Source organism: Crinia signifera, chromosome 1 (assembly GCF_055691185.1).
Source record: "Crinia signifera chromosome 1, ASM5569118v1, whole genome shotgun sequence".
Taxonomy (NCBI): domain Eukaryota; kingdom Metazoa; phylum Chordata; class Amphibia; order Anura; family Myobatrachidae; genus Crinia; species Crinia signifera.
In genome coordinates this window covers 95,343,910-95,361,615 of record NC_139217.1, presented here as the reverse complement: position 1 = coordinate 95,361,615, position 17,706 = coordinate 95,343,910, and the positions used below count along the sequence as shown (strand labels likewise).

The window sequence follows — 17,706 nt, the reverse complement described above, 5'->3', positions numbered from 1 at the left end:
CCTCTCCGCTGGCTCTCACCAGCACAGGGAATCTGGCAATTCCCAACGCTAACTGAGAGGCGCTCCATCTGTATCTATCTATCTTAAAGCCCCGTACACACGGGGCAATTTCAGCATTAATTGCTGTGGATACTGTATGGTCGCTGAGTAACTATATCCCCGTGCATACAGGGCGACGGTGGCAGTGAGCGTGGTACCGCGACCAGCCCTGCAGCGGTCGCTGGTCGCAGAAATCTACGCCTGTGGCCAGCGGCTTCCCCCGGCAGAGTGTCTTGTTTTTATCAGCGACCATCGCTAGTCGCTGATGAAAACGGGACACTCAGCTATTTGGTCACTGAACTATATCACTCAGCGATATATATATCATTCAGGCCTCCGTGTGTATGAAGCTTTATCTCTGAATTTTGTCCCTCCTAGCCTTCCAAAGCATACCTATTATTCTTTAATATGACGTATATCTCCTAATAAAATCAAGTATGTATTGCCAACATAGTAAAGATCCTCTACATATGCCATGCTGCTATATAATCAAGTGTTTGTAAACTAGTTACAGATAATTATGATTTTGTAGAAAATTATACCCTTATTATACTATGTTTTATTATTATTATTATTATTATTATTTAAATGACTAAACTTTCTCTATGTCTACAGAATATAGTATATGTTGTAAATACATGTTCTAGATTCTGGAGTTATGAATAACTTCTCCTAAGGGAAGGCTCATTTCATGCCCAACAGTGTAGGCAAAGCATGCCCTAAGGGTTGGGTAACATCAAACAGTTTCTGAACAGACAGGAGCACTGATGCAAGTAATGGGAGTCTAAGGAGGCATGGGTGATAATAGTGTTCCTATAGGAAAATATTTCCAGGAGAATAAATCCATTTAGATGTAAGTTATGTGAATTCCACATGTGTAATGTATTTTTAGCTATTATCCAAAAAGCAGCTGGCTCAGCGTAATATTCTGCAGATTTTCTTAAAATCTTTATAATCAACAGTAAATTAATCATTCTTAAATTGCTTGGTTTGAAAGTAAAGCGGCAAATAAACTGCGGATTTAGATGGTACTGTACAAAAAAGAAATAAGCACAAAACAGAATAAATATATACACAGTATACTTGTTTTCTTAAACACAGGAAAAGTACTATGGGTATATTTTCTAAAGGGTTGGAAAATAGGTAAAGGGTTTGGAGGTAGCCAACCACCATATGAAAACGCCCAGCATTTTATGGGCGTTCCTATGAAAAAGCTGGGCATTCTCATGATAATGGGCCAATGATATGGGTCACGTCCCGGGCAGCTGACATCTCCGGACGTGTTCTCGCAGATCTAAGGTTGCTCTGAGATATGCTTGCATGTTCCACATCATTCGATGGTTGGCGACCATCAAATGATGTGGGTGTTACCACGCGGGCTGCGAATGGAGGTTTAGGTAAAATATCCATTCGCAACCAGTGCGAACATATGCGCATTGCGAATGGTAGGCCAGGGTACCACCATTTGCAAGGCGGGATCTGGTTCACTTGCAAGGGTGCGAATGAACCAGAATAAGGGCCTAAGTGTAGGTGACAATTCATAAAAACAACGCATGTTAAAATAGCTTTCTGTGCTGGAGCAGGGCTCTGGGCCATGCCCCCTGAACACTAAACTGATGGAACATATGCTACCAGGAAGTAGAGTGTTTATATGCTCTACATACTGCAGGTTGTGCTCTGCAGCCAGGGCAGCCAAGTGGAATGCCCCGGGAATGCCCCGGGATAAAAATTGGAGGCCTGGCCTAAGTGTGGGAGGTGTGGCCACTTCCCGCACTTAGGCCACGCACTCAAAATGTTTAGAGGAGGGTGAAAGAAAACTCTTAAACTCTAAACTCAGCAGCAGCACACACCCCTACAACATGTGCTGTGCTGACAGTGAGATGCTCATGCTGAGCCTGCTCATGCTGTAGAAGTATGTGCTGCTGTTGCTACCTGGGAGGGACGGAGGGGGAAGGGAGGGGGTCGGACCAGGGCCCCTCCAGCCCAACAAGCCTGGGCCCCGGTAATTAGTACCTGCTCCCCCCCCCCCCCCTCTTGGCTGCCCTGTCTGCAGCAGAGCATCTGGCTGCAGGGTGCAATTCCAGGGACCCTGCAAGGCATATGCTACTGTTGGGCAGCAGCATTGCCACACGAGGGCTATCCCCTAGGCTATATAGCTATTGACACCCTTATGCATCTTAGAAGCATCTAGCTATGTACTAGTCACATATGCAAGAGGGTTACATCTGATTTACACACAGATACACTTACAACCAAGCAGGCTCTATGAATAAAATAAAATAAAAACATTTGTTTTAATTATGGAAAACACATTCACTTATAGTAAAATAAATATAGCAAATCTTATCAACATTAATTCTAGGGGTCCAAACACCCATGGCAAAAATGAAGTACCCCTTATACACATTACTCCACACACCTTATTAACGGGATGCAGTCAATTTCCCGGCGGTCGGAATCCCGGTGTTCACAGTCCCGACGCTGGAATCCCGACCGCCGAAAAATTTCCCGGCGGTCAGAATCCCGGTGTTCACAGTCCCGACGCTGGAATCCCGACCGCCGAAATCCCAAAACTTTCTCCCTCCGTGGGTGTCCACGACACCCATAGAGGGAGAATAAATTTGCGCACCGAGCGTAGCGAGGCACCGGGCCCGCTGTGTGGCGAGCACAGCGAGCCCGCAAGGGGAGGCGCTCCACGTCCCCCCTTTGTCGGGATTTCTGCGGTCGGGATTTCAGCATTGGAATTTTGAATGCCGGGATTCCGACCGCCGGGATTCCATACCGAATCCTTATTAACATTACACTACATAGTATTACCCTTATATACACATACACATTATGCAAAACAGTAGTGCCTGTTATGCTCCCACCAGAATGTCTCTAAATCTGGTATATACTGGGACCTAGGAAGTGACATTCCTTGTTCGCCCTCCCCATGACCATGGCAGGTAGCAGAAGCAGCAGCACACCACCTTTGGCACTGAGATGTGGCTGTAAGGCAGGTGTGAGCAATTATTTTGCCTGTGGGTCATTTGGCAGGTCTAGTGAATGGTTGGAAGCTGCAAGTGGTGCCAATATGTGTATAACTAGTGCAGTGATCAAACACAGAATAGACTATGGCTTGTAGTAGCAAGGGCTGCTGGTAGCTGTAGTCTATTTTGAGTTTTGGTGCCGATAACAGTAGCTCCTGCCTGCTGTGTGATTCTCCAGTCCAGGCGCTACTGCCCAGGGGGCACACCAGGTACAGCCATTACTATGTAATTCTGCCCCTAGGCCAGGGGTGTCGTTGCCAGTTGGTGCCCCTTCTCGACTGCCTTCTTGGCCCAAGGGGTACATAATCAACTTCTAAGATGCACCCATTTTATGACTACACTATAAAAATAATCAATGAACATGCCAACTACTGTAATAGCTTCTGAGGTGACTGTATTTAGCCAAACAGAACCAGCTTGCTAGTACAGTACAGTACTGTGATCCTGTCAATCATCCCGTGATTTCTGCCATTTTAAGTCAGGGGCACGGCCATTGTGATTTCATTTTATGTGAATTGCATGACCAAGTAAGTGGCAGCAGATGACCTCGGGCAGCCTAATAGGCGGGTAAGTGCTGCCATTATCATCATCATTGCGTACAGTATTTTCAATGTTGTGGGCATATGCAGTATACATGTGCTTTTTGTATGCTAAGCAGGTGAGCATACGACCACCTTGTCATAAACCCTTCTGAACACAGATTACATTTACAGTTATTAACCATATGGACCGTTTCATTTTGTAACGTAAAAAAAAAATCTTCCACATTGTTTGTGCAGCATGCTGTGTAGTTTGTTATGTTCACGTAAAAATCTACAATGTTAATTGTGTTACGAGGTTTGATCGTCTTGTGTGGTCTCGAAAGCGTTAACTCCTAATACAAGAATTAATTACTCTGATTTTGCCGTGGTTGGCTGTGAAAAACAAGACAAAGCATCTTGATCTAGGATACTAATAATAGGTGGACTTCCACTTGGAAATGATTATTCTTCTAGTAATTTAATGCTAAAAAATGTGCTTGTTTTGCTAATTGTTTTAAATAAAGCCCCATGTTGTTTTGCCTATTAATGAACAATTTTAATAAGCATTTGCAGCATGCCGGCTCCTAGCGGGGAATTGAGTGCCTGTGTAAAGATTTTTTAATAATAATGTTGCACTTAAGTATCCCTGTAAACGAGGGAATATCAAAGCACTTTGCATCTTTATGCAGTTTCACATAGCATGATTAGTAACCAGATATAATTGGTAATTTTGATGTCCATTAGAGGCACAGAACTTGAGGCCTGCTGCGCTGGGCTTTAAACCCATGACCTTTTTTGTTTTTGCAAAGGTTTTAAGTGCAGCCATTTTGAGCAGTTAAACAACCGTGGCTTAGTCAACAAAGGGCCCGATTCAGACCTGTTCGCTAGGCTGAGTATGTTTGCAGCCTAGCAAACAAGTAAACACTGACCCAACGAATGCTCCCCCCTGCCTTTGTGCACTGTGCGAATCCCCGCAATTGCATGCAAGTGGATAAGTACGCTTACACATCCACTTGCATGCAGCGGCAAGGGCGAAAATCATTCGATGGTCTCTTACCATTGAATGATTTTTGCAGATAAAAGTCTGTCTAAACTGACTTCATCCTGGCCGGAGATGGTGGAATTCTGGGCAGATGCTGATGTCATGGGATGTCAGCCGCCCACACCAAGCAGACATTGAAATGCCTACATGTGCATGGGGAATGCCCAGCATGTCTAAGAGCATGGAGTGAATGCCACGGCAAGTGTGAATCTCGTCAAAGGCGTTCCGTTGGTTTGCACATATGCGCAAACCCACAACATCCAACGGGCGCAAATTCGGCCCACAACAAAAGTATCTGTGTTATTTTGTAACTTTTAAAATGCATTTACAGCTTTTGTCAATGTCTTCGCGAAATCGCGGTCTTCCTTACAGGGAACCTCAGAATACTTCCTTAAGTTTTCAGGTCTGTAAAAAGGTTTTCTCAGTTTAATCTTTATTCGCAGAGTTAGGATTCATGTGTGAGAAGTGATGACATCTGCACTGGAAGTGTAAAGGAGGAAAATTGAAGTTGATACAAAGAGTAGACACAGCCATAATGGAGTCTTGACAGATAACAGATGCAGTAGGGCTTGGTTGCTCCAATGAAAGAGGCAAAAATGTCAAATGATATAGAATCTAACAGCCAGTTTGCATTCCAAGTAATTACTTTTTTTCGTTCGGCTCATATTAGCTTTAAAAATCATGAAGTATTATAGGAGCTGTGGCAAAGATATCTAACTGTATGACCAAGGTTAATTAGTAGCGGTGCATGAATTATTTGAACTGGTTTCACATGGAATAGAATTTGGCTGGTTCAAGTTGCATAAAATAAGTTCGGAGGTGTGACTGTGATTTACTGGATGGGTTTTTTAACTTAGTTTTTTTTTGTTTTGTTTTTCATTGTTAAATGGCTTCAATAGATCTTATTGTATTTTTAATTATTTCCAAAATGTATCCATAAAAACAAGTACAATATTACCTTTATGCAAGTCCAAATATGACTTTTTAACCAGCTCAGCCATGGTAGAACTGTTTACCTTGCTCGAATCTAGCTCAAATCTTTAGGCAATCTAAGGTTCAGTAATTTATTTAGACTTTTTATACTGTAGAGATGATTCAACTTACCGGTCCATGAACATCTCAAAGTTTTAACTCAACGAATATCAATTTTTAATTATAAGAACAATTAATGAATCTGTGTTCCACAGCCTCGACTTTATAGCAGAGTGTATCTTTTCCTCACCACGTTTTAAGCCTCCTACCCAACTCTCTGTTTCTGGATAAGTTAATGACTGTGTTTCAGCCTACATATGAAAATGATCATCATTATCACCTGTTTGGTGTGATTGGTTAATCATACACCTGACCAATCCTACAATATCCCTGACAAGTTTACCTAGAAGAATTGATGCTGTTTTAAAGCGGGGTCACACCAAATATTGATTTGCTTTAGATTTATCTTCTGTTCATTCCCTTTGCATCTTTTGAATTGATACAAATTAATCTATTAACATTTTAAATTTTTTTTTAAATATTCTTACTTTGCAGCATTTTTTCCACACCTGCCTAAAACTTGTGGCTTCATGGTCATGTGATAGCACTGACAAACCCCAGTTTATGTGCACAGCCTTGGCCAAAGTTGGGGTTGTGCATGTCCCTTCGGTGGGGTGTGACTGCACAGAACAATGATATTTGTTAGCAAAGCAACTCTTGTGTAAGAGATATATTTTGAAGAATCACTCTAGCAAATAGTCCACAACAAGAAACGGCTGACTGTCTGTCTGAGTTTCAAGTGTTTTATAGTAAGATGTTTGTGTATGTTGCAAATTTGCAACAGTATGTAACAAAGGGTTAACATAACTCAGCTGGTTGAATAAGATCACTGACTTTGGTACAGTTATTTAGTTCCCACTTTAAGCATTTTCTGCTGTTTTTGGTAATTGCAACAAGAGAACAGAATTTTACACTCCTATCCCAATCATCGTTATTATTTATCACCCAATAAATGCTTAGTAAATAAAAAAACACACAAGAACTCCATTTTTCATCCTATCTTTTCTTGTTGATAGTAGGATTATTGCTCCCCGCTTTTGGTATAGAAAAAAAAAGAATAAAAAAAAAGTGTTAAGATATTATAAATGTATTTATTTTTACTAAATCACATGTATTGTGGGAACAGATGTTTAAAGCTCGCAGAGAGATGCAGATTTATTTTAGTTCGGTATTTGTAAACTCATCAGAAATGGAACTAATTGTTTTCAGTGTCCTTAGCACAAGTAACTTTTATTTGTTGTCTAGTATTATAGAATAGCAGTTCTAAAGTAAACTATGGCTCATATATATTTAACTTATTTATTTTATCTGTTTTATAGCGTATTCTGTTTTATGGTGTGTTTGTGGGTTGTTTTGCTTTATTTACAGAGGAAGGTATATTTGTTTGTGGGATTTTTGTTTGAAGTTCCTCTTTGATTTCTTTGTCAAAATCTTCTTTACTGGAAAGCAGAATATTGTGGCAACATTTAAAATGTCTTAAAAAATTTGCAGACCTACAAAGCAAGAATAAAAGAGAATGACAGATCTTGCTCAGAGTCACCTATCCGGGGTCATGTCGCTGAGGGGCTGGATTATGCCAGCCAGTTATTCATTCTGTTTGACAGAACAAAGAAGCGGGCCTAATACCCACATGTTTCTTCAAGTCTCTTGGTGTCACATGAAAAAGGTCGACATATATTAGGTCAACATGCTCAAAAGGTCAAGATGGTCAAAAGTATGACATGAAAAAGGTTGACATGAGTTGTTAATTTTTTTTTTCAAAAGAAGGATTTGTTCGTACTTTACTATCCCAGTGGACATGGGGGGCAATCAGGGCCGCCACTAGTATTGCTGGGGCCCGGAACTGACCCCCCCCCCCGCGCGCCGGCACCCCCTTCCTGCGCGCGCCGGCACCCCCCCCCCTCCTCCTGTTCCCGCCGGCACCCCCCATTGCTATTACTTACCCCCTCCTCCTCCTGCTCCCGTCTGCACCCCCCATTGCTATTACTTACCAGCGGCAGCGCAGCATCTTCTCACTCCGTGAGTCGGGACTTGGGGCTCGGATCATCACTCACTGCACAGTGCAGCCTGCAGAGCGCCGAGCCCCTCTGTATTTTAGGCATGGCGCTCTGCAGGCTGCACTGTGTATTGTTCGTGCCTGGCTGCCGGCGCCGGGTGGGGGAATGCATTGTGCGGGTGCGGGGGTGGTGCCGTGCCACTGTGGGCAGCTGCCCGGGCCCCTCCAGAGGCCGGGGCCCAGGACAGCTGTACCCCTGGCACCCATCTGTCGGCGGCCCTGGGGGTAATATAAGTGTGCCGAGCACAGCGAGGCATTGTGCCCGAAACATGGTAAGCCCAAAGAGCCATGCAAAGGGATGTTGTACACTTATGCGGTGTCAATGTAAACCTACGCCAACATAGACACCAAAAAAAAAACTAAATTACTATTACTATTTACTATTTTATCCTTTTTCATGTTGACCTTTGGCATGTCAACCTTTTGCTTGTGTCTACTGTTTTACCCTGTCAACCAAATGCATGTCAAACTTTTCCATGCGTGTCTGTCGACCAATAGTGGTCGATTTAATAACTGTCGATCTAAAACGATGATGATCCACATAACCTGTCTCTGTGCTTACACAAACCTTAGATGAGGTACACACTAAGACAATATCGGAACAATTTGCCGTGTCAGAATGACAAATCAGCTACATTGTCTAAGGCGCGCCCTCACTAACTCTTTCCCTCACTTGCTCCGCCCCCTTTTTGGGACAGTCCTGATTAATATAATAACATTTTATGAGGTATTCTAAAGATGAAATGTCCTTTCGTGAAGGACCTGATTTATACATTTTACTGTAATAAACAATAGGCACCATGTAAAATGGTATACTGGGATAAAAGTGTACAAGTGCATGCAATTTTGAAAGTGGAAGTATTGTAACCCTAACATCAGGATACTGTATTACCCATGGTGCCCAGAGCTGCAACAAGTGGTGTCAAATGATGGTGAAGTGCATCCAAGATGCAGCAGCATAAGCTTGTAAGGACAAAAGGCTGGCAAGTACTCAGGGTAGGGTAATACAGGGAGAACCATGCAGAAATAGTGGGAGCTATGTCAGTTGCAAGAGAGGGTAGTTCTCAAGCCAGGAAGAGAGTAGGTTAGAGCAGGGCTAAATAGTGTAACAAAGTGGAAAGCAAAGAGCAGAGTAATTCTGGGGATGGTGCTAGTATTAATTTGGCCACCACTGTTAATATGTGAAAAGAGTTTTGAGCAATGGTACATTTAGGCCAGGATGTAAAAGGAGCCAAGTTTGGTTTGATTTTGGGAAATGTACGATTTTTTCTGCAAAAAAACTTTCGCAAAGTTGGCTAATGCAATAGCCTCCAAGTTTATTATGATTAAAAGGGTGTTTGGATCCGAATAAGAGCAGCCAGTAAAAAGTCAGATATAGATATTTAGCCCATGTTAAACATACAACTCAGCCAATGTAACGGGAGCCGAGTTAGAAAGTTGGACCCAAAACAGCTCTATAAAGTTGAGCATACTGTAATTAGAGCTGTTTTGGGTGAGCTGTATACAGCAATGTTGAAAACCACTTGCAAATACACAATTACAGCAAATTTGTAACAAATAAACATTTGAAAAATAATTTAGAAGCTTAATTATTATAAATATACTTTAGTGGCGAATATATACGCAGCCTAGCAAGCAACTCTGAATTAGGCCCCCTTATCTCCTCTGCTTTAAATCAATAAATATTTGAATTGTTTTTCAATGGTCTTTTTTTTTCCATTATGTAAATGTAAACCACAGACAACCTCTCCTCCTGCCATTCTGACATGGGGTGATCATGCCCAAAGCAAAGCAGAGAGCTGGCACTCTAAGGGAACAGCTTGTCAGCACTTTCCCCAATCGGAATGTAGATGGTGCTCTGAGTGACATGCCTGATCACAGCTGTTCTTAAAAAAGTAAAGAAATACAGTATACACTGATTATACAGGTTAATAGCGTGTCTAGCAGGGGCTGCATGAATAAAGATGCGGGCTGTAATGAAAATTGCACACCGGGATTAAATTCACGGAAGAAAAAAAGGAACAATGTTAAATTACTGTTGGAAAATTACTCCGTTAAGCGTTCTAGCAAATTAGTGACACTGATATTTACTAAGAGGTAAATTTGAGAGCTGTCTGCAATATGCAGTGCTCCGCAGTAATATGAATGAAAGTATGTCTTGCTCCATAGGAATTGCTTGTAATACATAAATGAAGCATAAGATTTAGCTTTCATACCCTCTAATATCTTAAAGCTGGTGAAAAAAAAATCACAGGTATATGTTAGTGCTAATTAACAAAGAATAAAATTGCCACCTTACAATTAGTGTAGTAAAAGCAGCGATAGTGTGAAGTGATATACTCATTATTCATAATTGAAATGATTCAAGGCTCATTCACACATGTGCCCTGGGAAGATGGATAGCAAGAAAAACAAATGCACATTTCAGTGTTGTGGGGATTATAATGTGCTTTTCATGCGTTCTTTACATGTCACACCGGTAGTATACAGTAAGCATGGGGAATAGGTTGTGCATTAAGTTTCACATGTACAGGCAGGAACAAGTCATTCATCCTGTGAGAATGTATACCTACCAACTGTCCCAATGACAGAGGGACAATCCCAGTAATTGGACACTGTCCAGATGTCCCGCTCGCTGGTCACACTGTCCCACGAGCAGAGGGGGGACATAGTTGGGAGAGTTGGTGATCACTGATGCTCTACACTGGCCCACGATTATGAAAAAAGGGAGTAATGCCCCTTGGCCTCTCCACTGGAGCAAAATGTAGCATCAATAAAGGGGAAATTTTGCCCCTGCTGCATGGAATAACATGGTGGCGGTCGGTTAGGAGGGGTAACGAGCTGCTATGCTTCTGCTACCAATAGATTTTTAACAATACACCGCCACAATAAAACAAACTCCTGAACTGGGGCTCCCTCTACAGTACCTGCAGCAACAATAGGAGAGGACACATCTGTATGGGGAAGAAGTGGATGGACACAGGGTAGGTAGGGAACGCAGGACGGATAATTTTATATCATAGAATTGGTTTATTTATTCTAAATAATGTACAAACATATCTAGAAGTGGTTAACAAAATCCTTAAAAATTCTGAGGTTCTATGTTTACCAAAAAGTCACGGCTGTTCTATTAAATTATCCATACCCTCACTTCTACACTAAATTCCCACTTTGATCACTGACTATACTTATATTGTCATATTTATGTGTGGAAGGGCCTCTTTTACTTACTACTTCTTGCAGTTCCTCTGAGCAGAGCTAGCCCAAAGGTACTCTACTGTACCGTACATGCACCCTTACAGGTTAGGAGTGATTTGGTATGAAGTGAGAACCCCAATGCCATGAATATTTGCACTAAACCATCTTCAGGTGGAGATACACAGGGCTGTATTAAGAGTACCGGAAATACTAATTGGTTCATTTGATCCATCAGGGTAAAATGCCTTTATTTACCTCTGAAGTCTAGCAACAGTAAATTGTTCTATAGGCTATAAGTATTGTGTGTGTGTGTGTGTGTGTGTGTGTGTGTGTGTGTGTGTGTGTGTGTGTGTGTGTGTGTGTGTGTGTGTGTGTGTGTATGTATATATAATATACATTTGAATTCTATTTTTCATGTGAGCCATCAATATGCTAGCCCAACATTGGCTGCTGTATTTACCTTTTTAGCCATATGGAGAGACCGGCATTTGGGAAAACTGACCAGGGGAAACATGATTAGCTTTAGTTTGATGATCTTGGCCTGCAGACTAAATTTGTCTCTCAGTGGTGGACAGTGCAAGTCAGATGACTAACGTGAAATGTTACAGTTGCTACTGTACATACCTCATAGTCTCAATGACAATAATGGCTGTCATTTAGATTTTTTTTATAGGCAGACATATTTACTGTTATGCTGGATTGAAAGAGCCACTTGTTTATATCGCTGTGTTTCATTCTTGTGATGAACGTGCCCATTGAATGTTGTATAATTTTTGCTTTGTGTGATTACCCCAAAACATAATAAGCATTTCATTAACACTATAAAGGTTCCTAAAAGAAAATGGAGCTTTGCCACCTTCCGACACCTTAGATGTATTGGTTTCAACATGTTCTCTCCCAAATTTTACATTGCTTTGTCTTCCTTTTTACTTCTGTGTCCTTCATCAAAGTCTTTATATTCACCAAGCAAAGCTGTTCTGCCCAGTTCTGCACTTGTGGCTGTATCTGCAGATAAGCTGGTGAAGCACATAAGGAAAGTTTAATATATAGTAAAAAAAAAAGTGACAAAGCATATAATAATAATAAAGAACTATGGGGCAGATGTATTAAGCCTTAACAAGAGATAAATTCAAGGGTGATAAAGAGTGATAAACGTCCAGCCAATCAGCTCCTCACTGACCTTTTTCAAACACAGCCTGTGACATGGCAGTTATGATGTGATTGGCTGGACGTTTAGCTCTTTATCACCCTTGCATTTATCTCTTGTTAAGGCTTAATACATCTGCCCCAATAATACAAAAAAAAAAAACTAATTGAAGTTATCTGAATGTAGAAACTTCTTTTGATTGTCTGCTGGGTTCAGTTTTCATTTTCCATTTACACTTATATGTATATGCATATAGCAAGTTTATATTTGTATTCATTTTCCATTTACACGTATATGTATATGCATATAGCAAGTTTATATGCTCTTCTAATCTCTATTATTTGGTCTGTTTCTACAGTAGCAATTTGGCTCACCGGTATTACCTGGCTACTGATCCTGTGACTGGAGATCTTTATGTTTCTGATGCAAACACACGCAAAATATATCGTCCTAAATCACTCATGTGGGCAAAAGATTTGATCAAGAATGCAGAAGTGATCGCTGGTACGGGGGAGCAGTGCACACCATTTGACGAGGCGCGGTGCGGAGAAGGGGGAAAGGCTGTGGAGGCAACACTCACCACTCCAAAAGGTGAACATTGGTTAAAAAATAGCTTACTAAACTGTTCCATGCAAGGAATATTTTTATTTCTCATTAATACAGTTTTACGAAGGCCTTGTTTATTATAAAACATATGATAACAAGTTCTGTAACAATTTTACATTAATATTTTACTTGAAACTTAACCCAAAGTTCAGATTTTATTTTATTATTTTTGAATCATGCATTTAAGAACAAACAAAACAAAGAAACACTATGGAGCAGATTAATGTGCTAAAAGTCCTGTTGCCAGCAGTAGGGATTTTCCTCTTTCTTTATCCTACACCTGGAAGTGGTTGCACAGCATATTAGAATCCCACAAACTTGATGGATGCAAAATTACTATGGGTTCCACATACTGGTGTATAAAATCAGGCACATATCCATAATTGGGGTTATTCGCTAAAATGGGAGTTCTATTAAATATGGGATTGGATAGCAACTAATACTTCTTATTTATTTACTGCCTTCTAGACCATGGGTGGCCAAACCTGTCTCAAGATCTACCAGAAGTTCATGTTTTTCAGGCAACCTGTGGATCTATAATAGGAATGAATGCAGCATGTTTGAAAATGTGACTGTTAGTAATAACTACAGCTGTGCAACATCTAGAGGATTTGGAAAATGTGGACCGTTGGGATATTTTGAGGACTGGTTTGGCCATCACTGTTCCAGAAGATAATAGATGGAATCCCATCTTTAATAAAACTCCCATCTTAGTAAATGTACCCCAATATATCTACCCTATATTGAAATATTACCAGTAGGATGAGTTGTACTGAAGAACTCAGTGATTTTCATGGTAGTATAGTCATGAGATGCCACCTTTCCAAAAAGTGAGTTTGTCAGCTTTCTGTCCTACTAGGATGTGCAGGTTACCGCTAAGTGCTGTTAATGTGAGTAGGAAACCAGTGGCATCAATTACTTCTGTAACAGCTGGCGCAGCCTAAAGTGATCTATGCACCTGCTGAAGGAGTTGCAAAAAGGGGTGGGGTTTTGAGGAAAAGGGATTTCTGGTAGTGGCTGTGGATTTGCATCCCAAACCCCCTCTTTCATCACCCTGGAGGACCAAGAGATGCGGGCAGACTACTGTGGTTGCAGTGCAGGCTCCTACACAGGGACAGAAGCTGGATGCTGCACGTAATGTTGCAGTGCAGTATCCAGCTCCTGTCACTGAGCAGGAGCCAGCATTTTGGTGTCATCCCTCACAAGTATCTGTCTTTGACTGCTACACTCATTATCGAGATCCAAACTACTTTTAGGATTAATTGCAATAATTTTTTTAAATAAATAACAGTGCTGATGCTGACGAGTAAATGTAAATCCTTGCAGCCCTGTTCTGAAAATCTACTGGGTAAGAACCCCTTATTAAATGCATAGAGTATGTTTTTAAATAAGTTGTTCAGGAGCACATGTGGGTGTTAAGTTTGCATGTTCAGCTGTGTACTTTTGTAATCATAGAGATTACTAAAAACAAGAATTGCTGGCTCTCCTACAGTAATGTTCCTGAACCTTATTTGGTTGCGTGTGAATAGGAAAACTTTCTTTCTATCAGCATGGTGCTCAAATAATTGTCCTCAAGGAGATTTTTTATGGTTCTGGACATAAAAGCAATTTTGTCTGGAAAAAAAAAATGTTCAAAAATGAATGGCTGAACAGACATTTCCCCTGAAAACAAAGAATGCTATATATTCTGATTTCCTATTTTATGTGCATAGTTTCCAAAAGCGTTGCCTGTCTCGCGATTGTATAAAATCTATTTTCTTGTTATAGACCTGTCTTGCGGCCAGCTTTACAGTTTCTTCCAGGGCAGAAAGCATAATTTTGAGTCTTAAAGTTAAAATGTCACCTGCATATAGTGAAAGCAGCCATTTAATGTGCCCAAGAAATGACACAGCCCAACAACAAAAAATCTTTAGTTGCTAAGGATATTTGAATGAATTTAGAGTATTTTTTTGTTACTGTATTCAAAAAAGTAAGATTTTTTTTTTCTAATTGGTTGTAATTCTTGAGATGTTAATTACCCTCAAATAATAGCATACTGTACATGCCTAAAACAGCCAGTTTTCCTGACACCCTAGCCTGGAGTCAGCACACTGCCTACCAGCAAGCTGCTGACTTACGAGTGAAGTGGGTTGATCCAGCGGCCAATAATGCAAACCTGCTGAATCATGTGATCATAGCCACGCCCTCACTGTACAATGCAAGTAATCTCATCATTGTATAATAGGGGCATGACTATAGTGAAGCAAACAAGAAGCCGCCCCGACAGCACACCCACACCCCCTATTCAAGACACACCCCATACTGGTTTCTGCTTGCTGTAGTGGCTGTTCCCTCTTGGCAAAAGTTGCACGATTAATGAGGAACTTAACTATAATTAAATGGGAATTTGAACATTCTAGTAGGTGAGAGAGGGAATAGGTGATTATGGCTATACTTGTCTAAAGGAGAGACTCATATATTTTGGGAACCCTTCCGCTCTTTTAAAAAGATTACTTAAGCCTCAATGATCAAATCTTCATGATGTAGTTTCATTGCGGCCCCACTCCGACTGCACAATGCCGCAAATTGTGGTACTGTATACTTGCAGCCAGGACTGCACCTTGAGCTCCCACTCTGGAAATCAAAATTCCATTAAAAAGTCGAGATGTATGATAATATTAAGGGTTTATATACATAAGATACACATACATTAATAATTCTCAGCAATAATTAGGATGATGTTGTTAGTGAAATGTACAGTAACTGGTAATCTGGTTTTATGTGTTCCTGATCTGTTCTCCCTATACATAAAGGTATTGCTGTGGATAAGAATGGATTAATCTACTTTGTGGATGGAAAGGTCATCAGAAGAGTGGATCAGAATGGAATAATATCCACATTACTTGGATCAAACGACTTGACCTCAGCACGGCCTTTGACCTGTGACACAAGCATGCATATCAGCGAGGTATATCTGTGCATATTACAATAAAACCAATAATTGCCTATTTGTTGCATTTCATGATAACTAGAACACTAATTACAATGGGTACTTGTGAGTTATCCGGACGCCCGATTTCAAAATCGGGTCGGATCGGGCACATCGCATCGCATCGCATGCGACCATCGGATGCGATGCGATGCGATGACCCGATTTTTCCATAGGAATCAATGTTAAAATGGACTGAGTCCATTTTAACATGGAATTCAATGGGAAAAAGGGGTCCTTTTCATACCCCTACTATCCAAGTGGGCATGGAGTTGGATATAAACCTGTGGCGAGCGTAGCGAGCCACCGAGCCCGAAGCGTGGCGAGCGTAGCGAGCCCCGCGAGGGGACACGGAATACCGTCCCCTCGCGGGGCTCGCTTCGCTCGCCACGCTTCGGGCTCGGTGGCTCGCTACGCTCGCCACAGGTTTATATCCAACTCCATGCCCACTTGGATAGTAGGGGTATGAAAAGGACCCCTTTTTCCATAGGAATCATTTTAACATTGATTCCTATGGAAAAATCGGGTCATCGCATCCGATGGTCGCATGCGATGCGATGCGATGCGATGCGATATCGCATCGCATCGTATCTGATTGTATGCCTTAACTTAAGGCATACAATCAAAAAATCGGGCGTCCAGATAACTCACAAGTACCTTACAATGATATAATTGCTAAAAACCCATGAGTTTAACTGTGAAATCAATAATTGTTTACTGTAAACATTCATATTATTAAATGTGTATGTGTAGACTTATTCAAGAGTAATTGTGGCTGACCTTTTAAGATCACACAAGCAATAACTGTACATTTTCCTATCTTGATTAGTGTTTTGCTGTGAGTCAGACAACAACAAATTTAAGTGCACTCACAGCATAGGCAGCAATGTCAAAGCCTAAACTGTATTCTTAAAGCCGCAGTCCTTGTCAGTCTGTAATATTTCCTATACTGTGCCCATTTGACAGCTGTTGCCAATTTTTATATTCATCAGGTGAGACTGGAATGGCCCACAGACTTGGCCATCAATCCAATGGATAACTCTATATATGTTCTGGACAACAATGTAGTTTTGCAGATAACTGAAAACCGGCAGGTCCGCATTGCTGCAGGAAGGCCCATGTACTGCCAAGTACCTGGTGTTGAATACTCAGTAGGAAAATATGCCGTTCAAGCAATATTAGAATCCGCCACAGCTATTGCAGTGTCTTATAATGGGGTGCTTTACATCACAGAAACTGATGAAAAGAAAGTCAACAGGATTCGACAGGTAACGACTGATGGAGAGATTTCATTGGTCGCAGGCATACCATCGGAATGTGACTGCAAAAACGATGCCAACTGTGACTGCTACCAAAATGGAGATGGATATGCAAAGGATGCCAAGTTGAGTGCTCCATCGTCACTCGCTGCATCCCCGGATGGCACTTTATACATCGCTGACTTGGGAAATATCCGAATTCGGGCTGTCTCCACAAACAGGCCTTTTCTTAATTCAATGAATTATTATGAGGTCGCATCACCAACAGATCAAGAACTGTATATGTTTGATGTTAATGGTACCCACCAATATACCATGAGCTTAATAACTGGAGACTACTTATATAACTTTAGCTACAGTAATGAAAATGATATAACTGCAGTGACTGACAGCAATGGAAACACTCTCCGCATCAGAAGGGATCCAAACCGCATGCCGGTGAGAATTGTTGCCCCCGATAATCAAGTGATCTGGTTGACAATAGGCACTAACGGCTGTCTGAAGAGCATGACTGCCCAGGGCCAAGAATTGGTGTTGTTTACTTATCACGGCAACAGCGGACTTCTTGCCACCAAAAGTGATGAAACTGGCTGGACGACCTTCTTTGAGTGAGTATTTGCTTTGAGTTATTGCTTTACTTTATGTATGAATGTCCCAATACAGATATTATACAAGGATATGAAAGAGGTCGCACATCTGAGGCTTAGGAAGCCACAAGTAATGTGGAATCACAAAATAAGGGCACTGTGGTCTGTGCTATTATTTGATGTTAACTTTAAACATACATAACTACAAATATGACTTTA

At 41.2% G+C, this 17,706-nt stretch overlaps 1 protein-coding gene across 18 annotated transcripts in view; it reads left to right on the top strand.

The window, feature by feature from the left end:
- TENM3 (teneurin transmembrane protein 3) overlaps positions 1–17,706 on the top strand; it is a 2,716,013-nt gene that overhangs the window by 2,664,158 nt on the left and 34,149 nt on the right. For all 18 annotated transcript variants that reach the window (XM_083170719.1, XM_083170736.1, XM_083170731.1 and 15 more), the window contains 3 exons: positions 12,426–12,658; positions 15,466–15,620; positions 16,634–17,508. In XM_083170719.1, the coding sequence (XP_083026845.1) occupies positions 12,426–12,658; positions 15,466–15,620; positions 16,634–17,508 (1,263 nt within the window). The remainder of the gene's footprint in view (positions 1–12,425; positions 12,659–15,465; positions 15,621–16,633; positions 17,509–17,706) is intronic.